The sequence below is a fragment of the Zeugodacus cucurbitae genome, chromosome 6 (genome assembly GCF_028554725.1).
Source record: "Zeugodacus cucurbitae isolate PBARC_wt_2022May chromosome 6, idZeuCucr1.2, whole genome shotgun sequence".
NCBI classification, from domain to species: Eukaryota; Metazoa; Arthropoda; class Insecta; order Diptera; family Tephritidae; genus Zeugodacus; species Zeugodacus cucurbitae.
In genome coordinates this window covers 58,077,139-58,097,895 of record NC_071671.1, presented here as the reverse complement: position 1 = coordinate 58,097,895, position 20,757 = coordinate 58,077,139, and the positions used below count along the sequence as shown (strand labels likewise).

General features: G+C 33.6%; 2 protein-coding genes across 10 annotated transcripts in view; one reads left to right on the top strand and one right to left on the bottom strand.

Moving 5' to 3' along the window:
* LOC128922696 (uncharacterized) overlaps positions 1 to 20,757 on the top strand; it is a 217,850-nt gene that overhangs the window by 180,360 nt on the left and 16,733 nt on the right. The window lies entirely within an intron of this gene.
* Positions 6,792 to 20,757, bottom strand: part of LOC105217174 (sodium/potassium-transporting ATPase subunit beta-1-interacting protein) — a 145,467-nt gene continuing 131,501 nt past the window's right edge. For 5 of the 9 annotated variants that reach the window (XM_054234126.1, XM_054234123.1, XM_054234124.1 and 2 more), the window contains one exon: positions 15,251 to 20,597. In XM_054234126.1, the coding sequence (XP_054090101.1) occupies positions 17,788 to 20,597 (2,810 nt within the window). In that variant the 3' untranslated portion in view covers positions 15,251 to 17,787. Of the gene's footprint in view, positions 9,553 to 15,250; positions 20,598 to 20,757 lie in introns of those variants that run through there. The other 4 variants (XM_054234127.1, XM_054234129.1, XM_054234131.1 and 1 more) reach the window with 4 other exon arrangements.

Sequence of the window (20,757 nt, the reverse complement as noted above, 5' to 3'; positions counted from 1 at the left end):
GATATCGCAGGCATTTGTATTGATTCGGTTTTTGGCCTCAAATCATGCGGTACCCAAACATCAAGCTTTTTTGTGTAACCAGCCTTCTGCAGATTGGTTCAAAATGGTTTGGTGACTAACTCACATCTCCTGGGCGATGTAACGAGATGCCACATGACGATCTAACTCGATATTTTCCTTGATTTATGGTCGGTATTCGTCGTCACAGGTCTTCCGTCGGCTGGCTTATTCATGGTGTCGTTTTCATTCGCTCTGAATCGAAACCATTCCTCGGCAGTTCGAAGTGATAGAGTACCATCCCCCAAAACACCATTAATCTCACGGAACGTTTCTCTAGCGGATTTGTGTTTGACGAAGAAGAACTTTAAAATAGCGCGAATTTCGGCTTTAGTGAACTCCATATTTACACGTCTATAACTGTTGAACGCAATATCCAAACTAATCACGCATAGCGTAGTTTTGTCGGTTATGTCAACACCTTTCAAAGATGTATAGTATTGCCAGATACGAGCTCTGCAGCGCTTTACACATAACCGCGAAATTCAAAAGACAAAAAGGCGGAAGGGAGATTTTTGCCAACCAATATACTAAAAGTTCAGATTATGATTTCGCCGAAATAAGATGATTATGATTATAAAACTTTGCATTTGTTTCTTAAGCAACTAAAAAAGCTTTTGGGGCTATGGATATCTAATAGAGCCTTTACGGACGGAAACATCCAAACATTAAAAAAGCCATTTTTGTTACCACAATGGAAAACAACAACAAATAGATGTTAATGAGCAATATTTGGAGTAATAGAATATGAGACTGTGTATGAAATATGGTTCTATCATTCCACTCCGGAGTCTAAGAAAAGAGAGAGAACCCATTAACAACTTTTCAGGAATATTTAAAGGACGGATGATGAAACAGGGTGTCATTCGAAGAAAAAGAAAATTTCTGTTGTATCCCTGTATGATATTTTCGGGATCCCAAGAAACATAACATAGTCCTATCCAAACATATCCAGAAAGGTGTCCGGAATACATTTATTTATAAGTAACTTAGATATGTAAATTAAACTCTTCGCTCTCAGCAAGATTAATCGTTCTCTAGTGATAGTAGTGTTAACTGGGAACTGCCCTTCGGAATTCACGCGGTTAAACTAAAAATTTTACCGAAAGCTAACTGCACAAGCTGCTTGGAAGAGGATGAGGTAGAATCTTCCCAACCATTCCTTTTGGACTACCCCGCCTTTGTGAGATCTAGGAAAATTTTTACCTGATCGCACTTTTTTTAGAATATTTAGAATAGGATGTAGAAGTAAGAAGGCTATACAGATCTGTGGTCGGTTCTAGGCGCTTCATCGATTCTTAAATTTAAGTCAGTTGGTTAAAATTTGTCATCACAAAGGACTGTCCTTAATAGTCTAAGTGTGTTTCCTGCTTAAGGAACAGCCTTCTTACCTAATCTAACCTCACCTAACCTTATTTTAGGTTAGGTTACTAAAATACGATAAACAACTTCTGTAAAATATCGTTAAATAAATTGAAATGACTTCAGTAGAAACAAAATCATAAAATAAATTTTAAAGGGTATATAGTATAAAAGGGGTATATAGTGATACTAATGAGGAAGTAATCTTAAGCTAAAACATGTAATAAAGCTTTAAATCTTTTAAATTTCAAAAGTATCGCGAGTTATAGCAAATTTCAACTTTCAGTAATTAAACATTCCCATAGATAGTTGTGAAAATCACTCGTCTGCTGCCAAAAATTTTAAGTCAATGTGTATATCATGGAATAATTATAACTTTAAGAAATTAATTGAGCAACATTTCTTAAGAGTACTCGATATTGTACTCTGAGGCAAAATATTCGTTAAAATATTTATATAGAATTGAAATAGTTCTTAAAAAAATAAAAGATCACTGAAAGCATAGTAAGGATTAAGGCCTAGTTATATTCGACGAATGACTTATTTTCAATTCAATTATAGAAGTCGGCGATATGGTAATAATAATATTAATCTACATATACGTAATTATGTTATTTAGATTATTAATATTAAGAATAAATTAATTTCACTTACCATTGTTCCAATGAAAATAAATGCCAAATCTTTGAAAATGTAAAATTTCAGGAAAACGTGCAATATCACTGGATATATTTTAGACTGATATTGTTTTAGACTGAAGAACTATAGAGCTACAATCTCACTTTATATATAAAGTGAATTACAATTTATAAATATTTCTACTGCCTTACCTATTGATTGCCAATCAAAGTATCTATTGATTCACCTTAGTACTCAAAAAAATCTTTACTCTGCCTCAATTGGAGTATTTTAATTACTTTCTCTGTAGACAACAACAACAACAGACAAAAAATGCATTTTATTTTCGTGAATGCAACTCGTTGCTGCAACAGCAACAACAACAATTAACTGCCAACGGCTTGTAAATATACTTTAACTCTTGCTTTTGGTTGCTGTTGTTGTTGCAATCGTTTATTGAGTTGCAACCGATGACTGCAATGAACTGAACTTCGGCAGCAAAGAGGAGGCCATTTTGTTAAATGCAAGCAATTTTCTTTTATTATAATTGTGTGTGTTGCAAGCATGCAAGGGCCGCCGTCTTTTGTAGCATGTGGCATGTTGCACCAGTGACCATAATATGACTTTTATATATTTATTTGATGTGTTTCGCTGTGCGTATACGAGTGGATGGAAATCAATCATTGTCACACAATTCGTGCATTATTACAATCGGTTGTCCTTTGAAGGACAAAAGGACAATGCAAAAGACAATTTAATTGGAATGTTGTCGAAAAGCTTTCCAATGCAATAATTAATTCGTTACTTTTGTAATTAAATTGTGCAAATCGGAGAATTTATTTGTTATATAAAGAAGGGTTGCGGCAATGTTACACCTTATAGGAAACCTTTGAGTAGGCTTAAATAATTTCGTTTAGCCTATCTTTTTTAACTTTAACTGAAATTAAATTTTCAAAATAAAAATTATTTATTTCGGTTGTTCGGTTTAAGGTTGGGCAAAATCGCACCACTGCCACGCCCACAAAATGGCGAAAACCGAAAACACATAAGGAGCTATAACTCAGCCATAAATTAAGCTACTGAAAATTTGGTATGAAGGATCGCACTATGAAGGGGCATATGTGTATGTAATGGGAAGTGGGCGTGGCCCCGCCCTCAAATAAGCTTTTTGTACATATCTCGTAAACTGCTAAAGCTATTTTTAGGAAACTTTCTAGAGTCGTTTCTTTTAGGTACTACTTTATACAGTTCAAAAATGTAGGTTATCGGATTATAACCACGCTCACCTCCCTTACAAAAGTTATGTTGAGAACCACTAAAAATCCTTTAATTCGGCAATGAAAAACACCAGAAAACTTAAATTTCATCATAAAGAAACTACTCGACAGATTTCAATGAAATTTGGTATATAATATTTTCTTGTCACCTTGATGACACATGTGGAAAATGGATGAAATCGGTTCACAACTACGACAACTTCCCATATCAATTTTGAATTCCATCTGATTCCTTCAATTTATAAGATATACATTAGGAACCAATGAAGATAGCGAAATAAAAGTTTTCACAAATAGTACATATCATCTCTGGCTTCACTTGTGAAAAAATTGTCGAAATCGGACTATAACTTTTCAATGCCCCGGATATCGAATATGAAGAACTCAGTGCCTTATGGTAATTTTTCACCGAAAATATCGATAAATCTCTCAGATATCTTAATAGAAATGGTTAAAATCAGGTCATAATTTCCCCTAGCTCTCATATAGCTAATTATAGGATTTTCAAAAATACGATGGGCTTAATAGCTTATAAATCGGGTGATATATGAAATTTCTTAGCCAAATTAAATGAGCATATAAAAATTAGATATAATGTATGTTGGTGATGAAAATGAGTTTTATCGGCTCAGGAATTACCTCAGTCCATATACTATATATGATGATTTTCGTTTTTCTATTGGACTTTATACCGAATATATGGGTCAAATTGTGTGTTATCTTAATAAAAATATCGCAATAAATTGCGAGAGTATAAAATGTTCGGTTGCACCCGAACTTAGCCTTTCCTTACCAAACTGACAAAGTATCTGTAATAAAGCCTGAAAGATATTAATTCAATTGCATAAATTGTCTATGTTAGACTTTCAGGGCTCTACACTGACCTCATTAAACTTATTGTTTTCCTCCTCTAAGATAATTAATCGTGAATTTCGAGTTTGATCCCGTTACCATTTCGATGGATAAATCTTTACGACTGTGTCTGTGCTCCACTGTCAACTCAAATTAATAAAATCTATTCTTACCAACTATGTTCTCTGCTGTAACCTAACGTCAAAATACCCAATATAATATATTATTTCTGACTAGATTTGCTGCTGGTTGGTGTTTTGGCTAAGAAATTTTAAATCCCACTATTTGGTTTATGTGTTCGCTCAAAAGTTAAGTGTGTTTAATATCCAAGACAATTGTATGACAGTGATGGCTAAAATTATTTAAATATTGAGAAGTCGGAATATAATGTTTGAAATGGAAAAATTGGCTAAAGAGTCTAGCCAAGAACAATTTAAATTGTTATTTTAAATATGTTTTAAATAGTGTTTAACAAAATTTCTCAAATTTTAGTTACCTACAATCAAGCTGAGTAAAGTTCATTTATTTTCTTCGAAATTGTTTGAGACTTTTAGAGGCAAAGCTGGGGCAAAATTATCTTGAAATATATATTTACCTTTAAACTGATATTATCAATTATAATCAGATAATTGAGAAGATGTAAAAGCTTACTGAACAAAGGCAGCAACCCTTGGTAAGGAACTGTGGTGAAACTATCGGGAAGTCCTTCCAAACAAAGCTAAAATCTGCTAACCACACATCTATCCTGACAGCGTCAGATAAATGAATGTCTATTAAAAATTAAGTTTTCTGTTTCGAAATCGAAACTAAAGTCCCAATGAACATAATAGCCTTTTCGCGCAGTCAAATTAAGTTATAATTAATTTTATAATTGAGAAAACCGTTTTTGCCTTTCGCACAGCTGCTACTCAATTAACGATCAGCTGTTATAATTTGGTTTTGCTATTCATAAGAAGTTGGTAAGAATCGTTGACAACAACCCGCAGAGATATATTCCAGTCTCTAATCGATTTGTATACGATTAAAAATAAATGGAGTAAAATAAAATTTTTTTATATGGTAGGTAACTCCCTTTAATCGAGCAGAGACCGGTTAAGGGATGTGTTTGAGTTGCTTAGTTAAGGGATTATATACAGTTTGGATTTTTTAAAAATCGTTTTTTTGTTTGCCTTTTATATATATATATATATATATCTGAGTATACACACACAAAAATTTCAAGTCGATCCGACGAATATTTTCGAAGTTATATACACATTAGTGAAGGCGCGCGGTGGACTACATTTAAAGTGCTTTCAAAACTTTAAACTCGTTTTTCTCCAAACGGTGTTTTCAAAGTCGGTGAGCAAGATTTCTCAGAAACGGCTGAACTGATCGGTCTGAAATTTTTCACAAGCTTCTTAACTACATTTTTTAGTAATTAATCGAAGGATTTCCCTATGCGATGAAAATTTCTTATTTTAAGTGTTTTCAAAGTCGGTGAGCAAGATTTCTCAGAAACGGCTGAACTGATCGGTCTGAAATTTTTACACAATCTTCTTAACTATATTTTTTAGTAATTAATCGAAGGATTTCCCTATGCGATGAAAATTTCTTATTTTTATAAACAATTAAAGACACGAATTTTGGTGGAAAATCTAACCTTTTGCTTTGAGTAGCCGCCGTTTTGTTTTGCTAATTGCTTCGATCAATCACTAGATTATTTATTATATTAATGAAATTTATTTGGTTTTTTCATTTTAGATAATCCAGTCCAAAGATATCGGGCTCACCGCAAGAGACCTTTTTTTGCGGACCTCTGCAAAATTGGCAATATCAATGTTCCCGATAATTATTTTTGGCAATAAAAAATATGTGAATATATTTTAAGGTTGTCATAATATACCTGCCAAGTTTCAAATCAATAAACTTAGAAAAAATTCTTAAAAACTGCCTTTTTTCGACCTCCTAACTGTATATAACCCCTTAAGTCGTTTTCTTGCCTTGAAAGCTTTTACTGTGGTAATTTGAAACTCATTCAGTTCTTTCGATAGCATATCTAACTTGAAGTAGCTACAGGCAAATAACATACTAAGCGCTAAAATAACAACAACTTAAATTAAATTCAAATCATTCTCAAAATCATTCTCAAAAAAAATTTTTTTTTTTTAAAGCAATTTGCAATTCAATATTGTTTTTCTAAAAATCCCACTGCTAATTGTTCTAAATAATGTAAATAATACAATACCACCTTTAAATGTTTTTATTTGTTCTTTATTTCATAATTCTTCAAAATTACATAATTTTACATGTGATTTCGTTGTCCTACAATAAAAGATATTTTAATTTTCATTACTCTTCTTAAAATAAACTAGTTTCGCTTCTTTTACTATTTACAGTTATTACTTTGGTTTTATTAATTATAATTTATTAACTAATTTAAATTCTTAAACGCATATAAAAATTAATTTTATGTGTAATTTTAATGTGAATTAATTAAGTATTTTGTTTACGTTACTGATGACTAATTTAAATTACTAAGTGATTTAAGCTCAATTAAACAGTTAACTTATAAATAAATTTAAAATTTATTATTTGTAAATATATACTTTCATTTAATTATTTTTATTTTATATAATTAATTATTTTATTTAAATTATTATTTTTAATAATTAATATTTATTATTATATATTTTTTCAATTAAATTAATTTGGAAGTCCAACCACTTAAATGACTTGTCAGACAAGTTTGTTGATTTTTTATGCATCAATGCGGTATAAAAATAAATTTCCCAATTTTATTACTTGTAAAAAGTAATATCTTTCCGAAACACTCCAATTTTTTATTTTTTTGAAAATATCTATTTTTTTCGAAATTCCAATAATTTGTTAAAACCAATTACAAAACTGCTAAATTTACGCAAGTAAATTCAAATTTTGATTCAAAAACCACTAATTATACCAAAAATTATGCTTCCCTAGAAATACATATGTAGGAAATAATTTTTGAGATCAAAGCTTTTGTAGAAGCTTTAAAACTTTCATAAGTATTGTACTAAAATAAAATAGTAAAGTTTAAGGGTTATAAAATATTACAAATTTAATTAAAATTAAATACTTTTTACCTCAAAAAAATTAAAGCTTACATTTATAAAGCTTTTTTTGACAAAAGCTTATATATTAATAATATTCTTAGATTTTTTATAAATAAATGAAAGCTGTTTAATATTAAATATGAAATCTTAACTTTTTTTCGGTGAAAGATTTTGCTAAAAAAAATGTTTCTAGTTCTTTATGTTAATGAGTGGTTCAAGAAGTTCACAGAGGGTTAAAGCTTGAATTTTAACTAAAAGTTAGAAATATTAATTTTTACATTAATAAATTATAAGTATTTTAGAAGACCATTTTAAATTAGAGCTTGATTTGTATAAAGCTTTATTCGAGAAAAGCTTATAGCAGTAAAAAAGAAAGCTCTCACGGAGTATATATTTCAACAATTATATGATTTTTTAATACAAAATATTTTATTAAATTATTTACCAAAATCGGAAAGCTTTGTTATTAAAGGCACATTTTATTAACAAAAATTTTATGAAAAGTTTTTAAGATCAAGCTCTCAAAAAGCATATTTTTTCTACCGCTTTCAAAAAAAAGCTATAGCTTTTATATCATAGCTTATATATCATCGGTCAAGTTTTTACTTCGAACAACTCAAACAAAAACTTGAAAGCTTTCACTTTATGTATTTTAAGTTTATGAAATTTTCATATTTGCAAAGCTTTCATATGATTATAATTTTACGAGTTTTTTATTACAAAAGAATATCTAAAAGCTTACAGTCGAAATGTATTTATTCGAAAAGCTTTTGCTCAGTAAAAGCTGAGATTAAGCGCAAGCGTTAAGTACAGTATATGTTTACAGAATATATGTATTTCTAGAGCTTAAATTAAATTAGATAGTTTAAAGTAACATTCTTTTAAATCCAGTCATGTTGGACGGCTTTTTGTCATATTCTGTTTCCGAACTGCTATAATTTACGCTCTCTTATATACTAAAATTTTAAGACACCCCAACTACATTGTCGTCTCTGAGTCGGGTGGCGTATGGTAATTGAGATTGTAGGCCGGTGGCCCGCTATTCAGGAACGCCATCGATCGTATGCTCTCACGTGAGGCCGTGCGCTTGCCGAACGGTATATTCTGCGGCGGCGTGCTCGGAAAGTTTGGCGATGGCAAGGGCGGTATGTGCTGTTGAGCCGCCACATGCGGATGCTGATGCAGCGGATTCGTCTGATACAGGGGCGGTGTGGCTGGAGCCACATGCGGTGGCAATGGTGGCATAGTTGGCAAATGTTGTGATTGCTGCTGTTGTTGTTGTTGTTGAGCCTGCTGCGTACCAGCCGTCGGCGTCTGTGCAGCGCCAGTTAAGCCGGCGAAAACATTCTCCGTTGCAGACGTGTTGGATATGTACGAAGAGAGCGGACGTGTGCCATGGAAATTCGAATAACTGGAACGCACTGAAGGCGGCCGATTGTTGTACAATTCGTCAACGTGTTCCACATCATGCAGATTCGTCGTCGAATGTTGATAAGTCGGATTGAAGTGACCCGCGAGTGTGGGCGTCAAGGTGGGTGTCGGCGGTGGTTCGTCACCCACAATCGGTGATTGTGAATTCGATTGCCACGTCTGCTGATACAAACCCGTCTGCGCATTGGTGTTATAGTAAATTGGATCGGGCGGTATATTCTTACGGAAGCTATGATAATGATTGTTATTGGTCTTTGTGAGACTGCCGCCACCCAATAAGATGTTATTCATCGTGCCGCTGGCATCCGCTGCTGCACTAACGACCGTGCTGCCGCTTGTATTATTTATGATTTCCTGATTCAAAGTCTGCAGATTCGATGCTGTCAACGGTGCTGGCACCTCCTTGTGTTGGAATGAGCCCAACTGCTGTTTGGCTTGCCCGTGATGGGCGCCATGCGAATGTGGATGATGATGAAGGTGCTGTTGCTGCTGCAGTTGTAGTTGTTGCTGATCCATGAGTTTAGTTACGGGATTCTGCTGATATTTCCGTCGCGAGCTGCGTGTGCTGTTGCGCGGATGTGTGCCGCCACCGCTGCTACTGCTGCCGTGAGTGCCGCCCTCACCGCGATCGCGTCCATGATGACTGCGCCGACTAGTGGTCGATGTGCGGCTGTTGGTGCCGCGCGCCATTACCGAACGCCGCTTGACGCGTCGCGGTGTCATCGGCTTCGGCGACAACTCGCCGCCATCGTCGCGGCCATGCAGGTGATCGTCGTAGTCGAGTATGGTGTCGGCACGACTGCGTATCGTATCGATGCTGGGGCCAAATTCGATGGAGTACAGCGATTGGCGGTGTTTAGACTTCTTGTTAACATGCCTTACTGTGTATTCAAAGAGGATGTGGATGGAAGAAGAGAGGAGGAGTTATTAACATTTGTTGCATGTTGTTTGTGTGATTGCGACATGCTATGCACATATATGGTTTATTGTTATTATTCAATTAGCAGTTGCACACAGTTACCTGCTGGTTAGTTGATTGTTGTTGTTTTTAGCTTTTGTTTTTTACTTTTTTATTTAGTTCATTTTAATTAGCACAAAACACCAAAAGAAAGCAAAAGGTTTACAAATAAAAAATAAATTATAAAGAGCGGGGTTAGCACAAATTAAGTTGTTTAATTAAGTTGTGTTTAAAATAATAATAATAATACCAAAACCGTAAAAAAATTAAAAATTAAAAAAATACGAGCTTACTATTAAATGTTTACACAAACTAATCTATTTCACTTTATAACGCCTAAAAGTATGCTTTAAACACTACCAAATTAACCCTTGTGCTCCTAAAACAGGTATACTTTTAAGCTGCAAATTCTTTTAATAAAAATAAAAAGAGAGTTTACGAGAGAGTAAGAGATCTCAAATTTAAGAGAGAAAGAGATTCTCTGGATAATTACTAAATTATATTTTATTATTTTTCATTTCAGAATCATAAGTTTGGATTCGGTTTAAAGTTGATATGTCCAGTCCCAAGAAAAATAACACAAATTCTTTAATTAAATTGTAGTAGATCGTTTAAATTGCGATAGATTAAAAAAAAACTATTTTGTCTTCGCTTAATAAGTAATATTTAAAATTTTTAACCAATTGTTTTTGTAAATTTTAAATCTTAGCTGTTGAAATTTTTCTTTCTGTAGCTGAGCAGTTTGAGATCTCGACGCTTAAAACTCTTGCCTTTCATGACTCGGCAAATTCCGCTTGTTTACGGATTGCGCTCCACGCGTCGGTTGGGCGGGAGGTGGTTAATCGTTTTGGGTTTTAATAAAAACTACAAGAGAGAAATATCCATATTCTCTTCTTGCTCTATCGCAGCTAATAGTTAGAGATCCAACAATCAATTTACTGATTGTAGTGTAATAGCCTTTTCGCACAGGAATTAATTGATCGGTTTGCTCGATTTAGCATACAAAATAAAAATCTCATTTTTCTACATTATTTTTTAATCGAATACAAATCGAGTTGAAAATGCAATGCAACTCTGCGGATTGTTGTCCAAGCTTTAAATTTGGCTGTACTTATTGATAAAATAACAGTAATGTAACGTTACGGTAGATGTCGCTACGGGTAATATAGCAATCAGCTGTTGAACCTTATCAACTTCTTATGAAATGTATAACAGCTGATCGTTAATCGAGTAGCCGACAGTGCGTAGTGTAAAAACTGGTTTCTCCATTATAATCTTAATGTATTAAATTATGTTGGCTGTGAGAAAAGGCTTTAGGTACTACAACCTCTGATCGCGAGATATTTTTTTGAAAAAAAGAATACATTTTGCATTCGCAATTTATATAATACGATCATTTCATTGCCGATCGAAATTTGAGCATCGTTTTTTAAAGAGTTTGTAAAGAAGAAGTCTGAAGTTAAGTTGTGAAATTAAGTCGTAAAAGACTCGTTAAGCGTGAGAGCTATGAACTGTTCTAATTAGTTCTTAAGAGCGAGTATCGTCTTTTGGGCAAGTATAGAATAATTTTTGTGGAGCTCTATACTAAAGTTTTATGTAACAGCCGAAGAATTCTTTCGTAAATTGCCATTTCCGAACTGTTTATGAGCTAATGAAGACTCTGATACTTGGATTTGTATCAGCAGATGAATGAAAATATTAGATTATCGTTACCGCGAGATTTCTTCTATAAAAGAACTTCCGTCAAGTAACACTTGTTTTTTCAGTAATCTCAAGAAAACAAGGAATCGTTTAAGTTTTTAGTATTTGCCAAACAAGTTTGTATTAAGTGGTAATTTTGTTGATATTGAAAAAAAAATGGACCTGAAGGTTCTGACTACTCTTCTTAATAGTTAGATCTGGTTGTAAAACCACTAGGTCATAGACTTTTGTACATTGGAGGTGTTTCAAATCTACATTGAATAATCTATAAGAATGTTTACTTACTGGAATAAATAATAATAACAGGGAGTGTCTAAAGAGTAGCAAATTTTAAATAGGAGATAAGTATAATTTTACAATAATGAAATTTAATAAAAAAATTTAAAAAAATAATTTAAAATAATATATAACTTTCAATAAAAATTAATATTTTGAAACTCTTAATATAAAAACCAAAATATTCTTCCCCTAAATCACTCGCAACAGCACCTGTATTAAGCTTGAAAATTAGCAGAAGAACTCTTTATAAAAAAATTACAACAATATTTTTTTGTTTTCTTGTGTATAGTTTGAAAAAAGGAAAACATTTATTTGAAACATCATTTCTTACTAATGCTCATTCGCACGTGTATATATGTATTTATTAGTTTTGTTTGTTTGTTTGTATGTCTGATACTCAGTTTTCTCACTAATAGTAATTATTTTTATTATATTTTCTCTTTGTATTTGCTTAAATATTTAAATTAAAGTTTTGCATTCATGAGTGATACAACAACATTTAAGATAGTAAGTTCATTTCTTGGTTTTTAAGTTTAGCACAATTAAAATGTACTTTCAACTAGTCGTCGTATTAGTGTTGGTAAGCTTAATTATATAAAAAATGTATCAACTATGTATGTATATGTGTGTGTGTACTGTTTTTAACATTTCCACTCAATTTATTTATTTATTTTTTAATTAGAGAGAGACAGTGATTTAGAGCTAAGAAACACGCACATTGAACGATTGCACCAGTGTTCAGTGTTGGTTAACGTCTAAATTTTGCCGACACACATAAAAATTGAATACATACATACATACATATGTGTGGATGTTGCAACTACACAACAATAGTAAATATTTCAAGTTTGAGAGCTTTTATTTTTAGTTTTTTTTTATTTCTGTTTTTTAGATTTTCTTTAAATTTAATTTTAATATTTCTTCTCAATATTTAATTTATAATTTTATTTTATTTTTTTATTTTATACTTTTTATTTGCGTGCAATGTAATTATTGTTATGCAAAAAGGCAACTACAAATCATTACAATTATTTTTGAAATAATTTCTTTTACTGATTTTAATATTTGTTTTTTATTTTTAATTGTAATATTTTTTCTTTTAAATAATCACTACTTTTTGATTATTTTTTTTCCATTTTGTAAATATAAAATTTTGATTCTCAATTACTACATTTTTTTCTTGCACTGTCTGTGTCGGCATATTAGACTGTGTACACACTTGGTCATAAATTTTCACTTAAAATTTTTTAAATAATTTTTTTTTATTTCACTTTATTTAAAATGTATATTTAAAAAATATATTATTATAAAATAATATTAAAAAAAATACTATTTTAAAATAATTTGTAAATTTCAAATTTATAAAATTTATTTTTTTTTACTTTATTTAAAATTTATTTTTAAATAATAAATATTAGGTAAAAAAAAATTTATTAAAAAAAAATTATTTATATTTTCATATATTTTACGATTTATTTTTTTTTATTTTTAGTTTAAAAATATTAATTAGTTTTTATTAATTTTAATTATTTAAATTTTTTTAATTTATTTTTGATTTTACTTCACTTGAAATTTATTGTTAAATAATAAATATTAATTTTAAAAATTTATTTTTATAAAAAAAAATTTATATATTTTTATATATGTATTTAACGATTTATTTTTTTATATTTTTTATTTTTATTTTAAGAATATTTGTATACTTAAAAATTTTTAAATTTATTATTTATTTTACTCACTTGAAATTTATTTTTAAATAATAAATAATAATTAAAAAAAAAAATATTTTTATAAAAAAAAAAAATATTTTTATAAAAAAAAAATATTTATGTTTTTATAAAAAAAAAATATTTATATTTTTTTAATTATTTATTTTTTATTTTTTTATTTTCTTGAAACCATGAAAATATTTTTTAAAAATTAATTTAAGAAAATTTAAATTTTAATTTTATAACTGCCCAGTGTGCACACCGCCTTATACCAACAGTTCTCTCCTTCCTGCTCTCCCGACCCTTACTATTCGCGCTCATTCTAGTGCAGTCCACAATACATACATTTCTCAGTAAATAATCGTATAAATTGCTTTCTAGGCAAAATATTTATAACTGTTTTTTCGCATCAGCTTCTTTCATTCTAACACTTTACTAGCTAAAAATTTTTTTATTATCATTTATTTTTCGCTTTCTGTTCAGCTCAATATATTAACGTTTTATATACTCCAACTTCCGTATATATTATCACAGTTGAAATTAAAAGAACATTATTTATTTATTATAGTTGTTGTTGTTATTTTTGTTAATATATTTTCGTTTCAATGCAAGTCGCTTGATAAAAACTACGCATAAAAAATAAATTTCAACTCGCTTCTAGCTTTTGCTACGCTCATACAAGGGCAATCAGGTGAGAGGGCTCGGCATATTTCAAGTATCATTACATTTTATTCAGGTCTAAATATATATTTTTTTTTGTTTTTGTATAATTATACAGTTATCTTTTCATCAATACATTTATTTTAATACATACATACATATCTAAGCTTCAACTATAGAGACATAGTTTACCAAGGCAATTTTCAATTATTATTCTCGTTGCTACATACTAACTACGCCGATCTCTGGTACCATTTTATTAATTCTAACCTAAAAATTTTTTTAAATTTTTTATTTGTATTTATTTTCATGCTTAAATTTAACTTCTTTTTATAATTTTCTTGAAAATCTCGAAAAATTATTTTTTTTTAATGTAAGAAAAAAAAAACATAAAAATATTATATGAATTTTTATAAAATATATGGCTTTTAACTTTTACATTTTTTTTTGTGTTTTTTAATTAATGCAGAAATCTCGCTTTGCGAAAACTAAGTTTCAAAATGGCAGCACTGTTTATATTTTCATTTAAATTTTTAATTATATTTCTTAAAGTGAGATCAAAAATTTATTAAAATTACGAAGACATGCTGAATATTTCTTTATACAAAATTTATGAAAAAAAAGCAAAAATTTTCTTGCTTTCTCAAAGATTTCAGACCTAAATGCTGACTAAGGCAATATTTTAGTAATTTATATATGAGAAATTAATCACATAATTTTATTTTATTACAAAAAAATCAAAAACTGTAAATATTTGCGACTTATATTTTTTCCCCAAAACAATAAATGAAAGTGAAAATTAGTTAATTTTACGAAATTCCATTTTTCAAAGAAATATTTTTTGTTTGTATATTTAACGGTACATCATAATTCACTCTCTTATATCATTATTTCTTTTGCCTTATCCGTTATTGCATCTTCCCTTATATCCACTATAGTGTCTAGACCTTCATTTTTAAAATTCATGTTCAGTTATTTGTTTAACGGTACTTATAACTGTTTTAATACCGTTATATCTAAAATTCTATCTTTATCAGTTACTGTTTCTTTTATTCTACATCATAGATAGTACTCATTTCCCGGGTCTAGTACAACTATTTGCTTCAGCATCGGTTTCATTATCTGAAATAAGTAAGTATAACTGTTTCTTTACCGATATCTGAAGCCTTGTCCATATATGAATCCATATCAGCATCCTGTCTAACAGTCGAATGACAAATCTTTTTTGATTTATGTATATATATCTGAACCTCTATCTACTTTCGATATAACTATAGGTCTTTAAATACCGTTATCTGGTGCTTTAGCTCTCTTAGATTGGTTCTCTGAAACGGTACACTCTTCTGTGCAGCCATTTTTTTGTATCTATTAATGTACCTTAAATTATCCACATGTCCTTAACTGTGTTAGTTTCTCTTTCTGTACCACTCAATGCATCTATATCACGAACTGTATCTTTCGTCAAAATCTTGTTATTATCTATGTCTTTATATTTACTGTTTTTAATACGGAACTCTGCTGCTGTTCCTTCATTTTACGAAAGCAGTACTACCTCTCTGTATTTTTTACTCATCTCATCTCTTTACTTACTCTCTAAAATATTTTTTTATTAATCCCTCTCACTCTCACGTTAAAAATCTTACTCCGTACTGTTTCAGTATTCATAAGATCTCAATGTTGATCTCAAATTCATCCTGATCGTTTATCTATCCAAAATCCTTAATGCACTTGCCTTTATCAAATATATTTCTCTTACTAAAATATTTTTGTTATTCATAACCACTCTCTCTCCTCTCTTGCTATACTCTAATATATCATATCTTTCTCATTATCAGCGCTAGCAACATTTTTTTACAATGTATACATGTTGCTAACACTGTCAACATTTATTATCAATGCTAGCAACCTTTCGTACACTGTAAACATGTTGCTAGCGCCGTCGTTGGCGCTTAAAAACTTAAATTTGACATTAAAGCTAAGCTTAGCTAATCGTATTTGTGGCTCGGGCGTTTGTGAGCGTTTTCAAACAGTTACATACATACATATATAAATATAAATTATTGCTTTAAGTCCGTTAGAAACAAATCAAATACCCATTTCAGTATTATTGCAAGAACTAAAGTTATGGTACATACAATGTAGATATATATATGAAGTCTATATATATATTATGTACATACTGAGATATATATGTAATACATACAAAAAGTAAATAAGTAAATGTGTGTGTTCGTTAAATAACATAAAAATAATTTACAATGTCAATTTACAATACAGTTAGAGTACATATATATATATATATATATATATCTATAAATGTGTACGTGTGTGTGTGTGTGTTTAGGTTAACAAATTAATTCTTATTACACAAACAAACAACACCAAATATTTTTAAACATTTTTTTCTTTGCTTATAAACACATTTTTAGTACACAAACATGAAGTTACTTTTTGTTGTTTTTGTTTTTATTTTTAAATTTTTAATATTTTTTTGCAAACATTGTCATGCCATTAGCTAACGGTTTCTTTAACATTTTTCAACTGCATTACAAAATTTGCATGGCATTTACATACATGTTTTCTTCTTGATAGCCGCTTGGCATTGCGTTTACTTCGCACTTAGCAATATGTTGCAGCAACATCGTTTTAGTAGCAACAGCAACATCAGCACATGCAACATTACTGTATACAAGTATACGCACAATTTGCGCGCAACAACAATGGCGCAGCTAGAGAGAGCGAGAGCGATGCGAACGCAGGCTGGCTTAGTAGCTTTTCATTTGAGAGTGAGTGTGCGAGAGAGCGCACGCTGAGTTTATGTGTGAGAAAGCGCGCGGAGCAGCTTAGAGAGAGTGTGTGTTTTTGATAGAAGCTTTAACAACCATTTAACCATTAATGTGTCGCATATGAGAGCAATAAATCAACTCAGCAATCGTAGTCTACCAGTCTAGAAAATGGAAATCAATTTGCTTTAAATAAAAGTAAAAAAGAATGCAAATTATAATTTAATGATATGAAATGGAATTGAGAACGAAATCGAATGTATGAGAGGGATGAGAGTAAGAGAGAGAGTGAGAGAGAGAGTGAGAGAGAAGAAAAAGCAATGAAGTCGAAAAGGAAGATGAAAGCTTTGCAATGAGAGTACAAAAATATCAAAATTAAATGAAAGCTTTAGAAAGTTGTGAGGGGTTCTCAGAAATAGTGGCAGTTCTCAGTGACTTTGGAGAGGCAGTAAGTGCAATACGAAACGGTTTTGGAAAGTGAAAAGTGTCAGGGAAATAGTTCAGAACAAACATTAATCTTACTTTGCTATATTTAAAAAGCTCTGCTCTCTTTACCTAGTCGTTTTCTTAAAGTCTGGGTTTAATTAATTTAGTCATCGTAGTAATCTCTACAGCGAGTTACGGCTCAAGGCCTTTTACTATATCTAAAGATTTACTATAATTTCATACAAAGTACTCATCTATAGCAAAAATGTTGATGCTTCTCGTGTCTTTTCAAAAATTTTATTTCAAGTTTTAATCTCCTATTTTACCAACTTTAGTCTTGCTTAGCTAAATCTAAGTGGACTCAAATTGTCGATAGCCTTCTACATATCATCTCAGTAATATTGAGTTCATCTCATCATTAGTTTCAGAAATTGTCTCAAACTCAACATACCTTCTCAGATACTTATTGAAGACTACAATTCTTTTCAAGGACCCTGTCTAATAAAGCTACTCTATTCAACCTCAATAACGCGTACGATCGTTAAGACTCCGTACCTTTTGTGTCTCCAACACTGTACTACTCACTTTCCCAGCCTCTGCCTATGCCAACTGATCACCGCCAATATTTCCACCGCCATCAACTACGCCACTACCACCGTTAATACCGACGCCGCCGCCATCAACGCCATTATTGCCAACAACACCACTCTGTACCGCGAAGTCACGCTCGTAGACTAAGCTACCGCGTATTACGCCCTCACCACCCGACATGGAATTACAATAGGAACGTGGACGCACACGACCGGCGGCATCACGCCGACCACTACGTCGATTCACATGCGGCGCAGCTTCGGCATTAACTTGCGCCTGCTGCTGCTGTGACTGTGACGCATCAGCAGCAGCTTTGGTCTCACGGCGCATCGAACCCGCGTTTGACGACGCAGAGGCCAAACGATCATAACTCTTGGCGCGCACTATGCTGAAGCCTGCGTCCACTATGTAGCCGGGCGGCGCATCACGCACTTGATCGCAAAAATTCGCCGATGTATTCATGTGATGCGTCGCCGGCTGTGCGGCCTGTTGGTGGTGGTGGTGATTATGCGACTGTTGCTGTTGTTGTTGACGCTGACGGCGCGCAATACGCGAAGCGACCGGCGAGCGCGGTACATATTGCGTGGGCATGGCATATTTTTCGGTCACCTCCGGTGAGAGATCCGGATAGGGCGCATGGCCAGAACGTGGTTGGAAAATGTGTGGACGTGGCGCAGGAGGTGGTGGAGGTGTAACCTCTGAGGGTGAAATGGGCGAATCGAATGAATGTGCCGGTATGGTGGGTAATGGAATGTTGGTCGGTCGTGGCGGCTGCTTGGCGACGGGACTCATTAAATGGGACTGATATGGCGCAGACATGGGCGGCGACGAGTGCGTGGGTACCGGTGGCGGCACTGGTATGGGCTTATTGTAGGCTGGATGGAATGGTAGGCCGTTCTGTTGGTAGAGAAAACGATTGGCAGGATTCAGTAATGGCTGTGGCGAATGCTGCGACTGCGCTACCGACACACCCTGCACAGGTTGCTGTAGTTGTAGTTGTGGTGGACCCGGTGAGTGCATCATCACTTGTTGTGTTTGTTGCGGCTGCTGATAGTTGTAGGCAGGTTGCAGCACCGCGCCGCGCTCTAAAAGTATCTCACCTCCCCCACCGAAACTGTGCTCTGGCAGCGGCGGCGGTGGCGCCATTTGTGAAATGCTGCGCGCAAACTGCGGCAACGCATTATTGTTGATTGCATTTGGACTAGCATTGTTGTTATTGTTATTGTTAGGTGACAGCTGTGCACCGGCGTATGAGTTCAACGAAACATATGAAGGATTATTATTTTGACCTACAAAGAGCGCGGCGCCCGGCGTTGGCTTCTGGAAGGGCACATATGTGACACCATCATCGGTTTTGAAATTCTGCAGCGAGAAGTTGTCATCTTCAAGCCCCTCCTCGAGATTGCGCGACAAACGCTCGTTGGACATTTGTGTATACTTGATATCGGGACGGTGTACGTTAGTCATGGAACCGCCGGTACCGACGCTACTACCGTTGAGACTGGCAGGACCGCTGCCATTATTTATGAAACTGCTATAACTGGTGGACTTAGGTGGTTTGGGTTTGGCATGTATGCGCGCAAAATGACCGCCACCAATGCCGCTGCCCATGCTACCGTTATTATTATTATTGTTGGTCATATAGTTAGTCGGGTTACTTAGGACAATGTTATTGTTGTTGTTCATGTTGTTGTTGTTGCCACTATGATTACTATAGTTATTATTCAGACTATTGCTGAGACTAAACTGACTATTGCTAAGCGGACTAAGCGTGGCTTGCGAGGAAGCGGTTGTCATTACACCGCCGACGACACGCCCATAACCACCCACACTGCCACCGCCGCCCATACTCATGCCACCGCCACCCATGTGTCCAACACCACCGCCACCACTACGACTACCCCCCACACTACCTCCGCCGGTGCCACCGCCTGTGTAGCCGAATCCAACACCCGGTCCGGAGCCGCCGCCGCCGCGCAAGCTTTGTGTCAAATTCAAATTGGAATTCTGCAGCGAGGCGTACGACAGCGACGAGGTCGTATTGTCGTGCGTCGAGGAGTTCGGTGTGCCAACTTGTTGCTGTTGCTGATATGTTGTGCCGTTCAAGAACTGTCGTCGATTACTGTTCGTATACAGCTGATCCGCCTTCGCGGTGCTGTCGTCATAATAATGTTGCGCGCCATGCAAATTTGCGGTATGCGTTTGTGGCAACGACTGTTGGCGCTGCAACAGCTCAGTCGCCACCACAATCGTATTGCCCGTCGAAGCGCCGATCTTATTGCTACTCTTCGGACTGTAGAGTATGCGTGTTAATGTGCTATTTTTGCTGGCGTTCGGATAGTTGCTGTTGCCATCGCCACCGCCACGACCTTTCTTTGACGCGATGCCACCGCCACCACCGCCGCCGCTATAGCCACCACTCTGGCTATTGCTGCGGCTGTGGCTGCGACTGCGACTTGTGCTGTGACTCTGACTCTGACTCTGATTCTGACTATGATTATGGCTATGGCTATGGCTATGGCTGTTGTTGCTGATGCTATTGGTGTGTATTAGAAATGTGTTACTGTTAAAATTATTTGGTTGTTGATGATTGAATTGTTGTTGTTGCTGCTGCTGCAGTTGTTGTTGCGCATGAATTTGAAGTTGGTGGTTGTGGTTGTTATTATTAAGTGCTTGATGATTGGTATTGGTTTGGTGATGCTTATTTGAGAGCAATGTAGCGCTAGCGCTAGCCGAAGTCGGTATGCTGCTGTAGCTCACGTACATTGGATGGACCACCGTGTGCTGGGGACTCTTGGCGTCGCCATTCACGAAATCGACTGTAAACCAAAGATATATAATTGTTGTAGATTGGCTTGTTGTTGAGCAGTTGCTTGATTTTGATTTTGACTTTTTGTATTTTTTTTTTATGAATAATAATTTTATTAATTTTAATATTTTTCTCATTTTAATTTTGTCATATTTTTATTGTGCAAAACT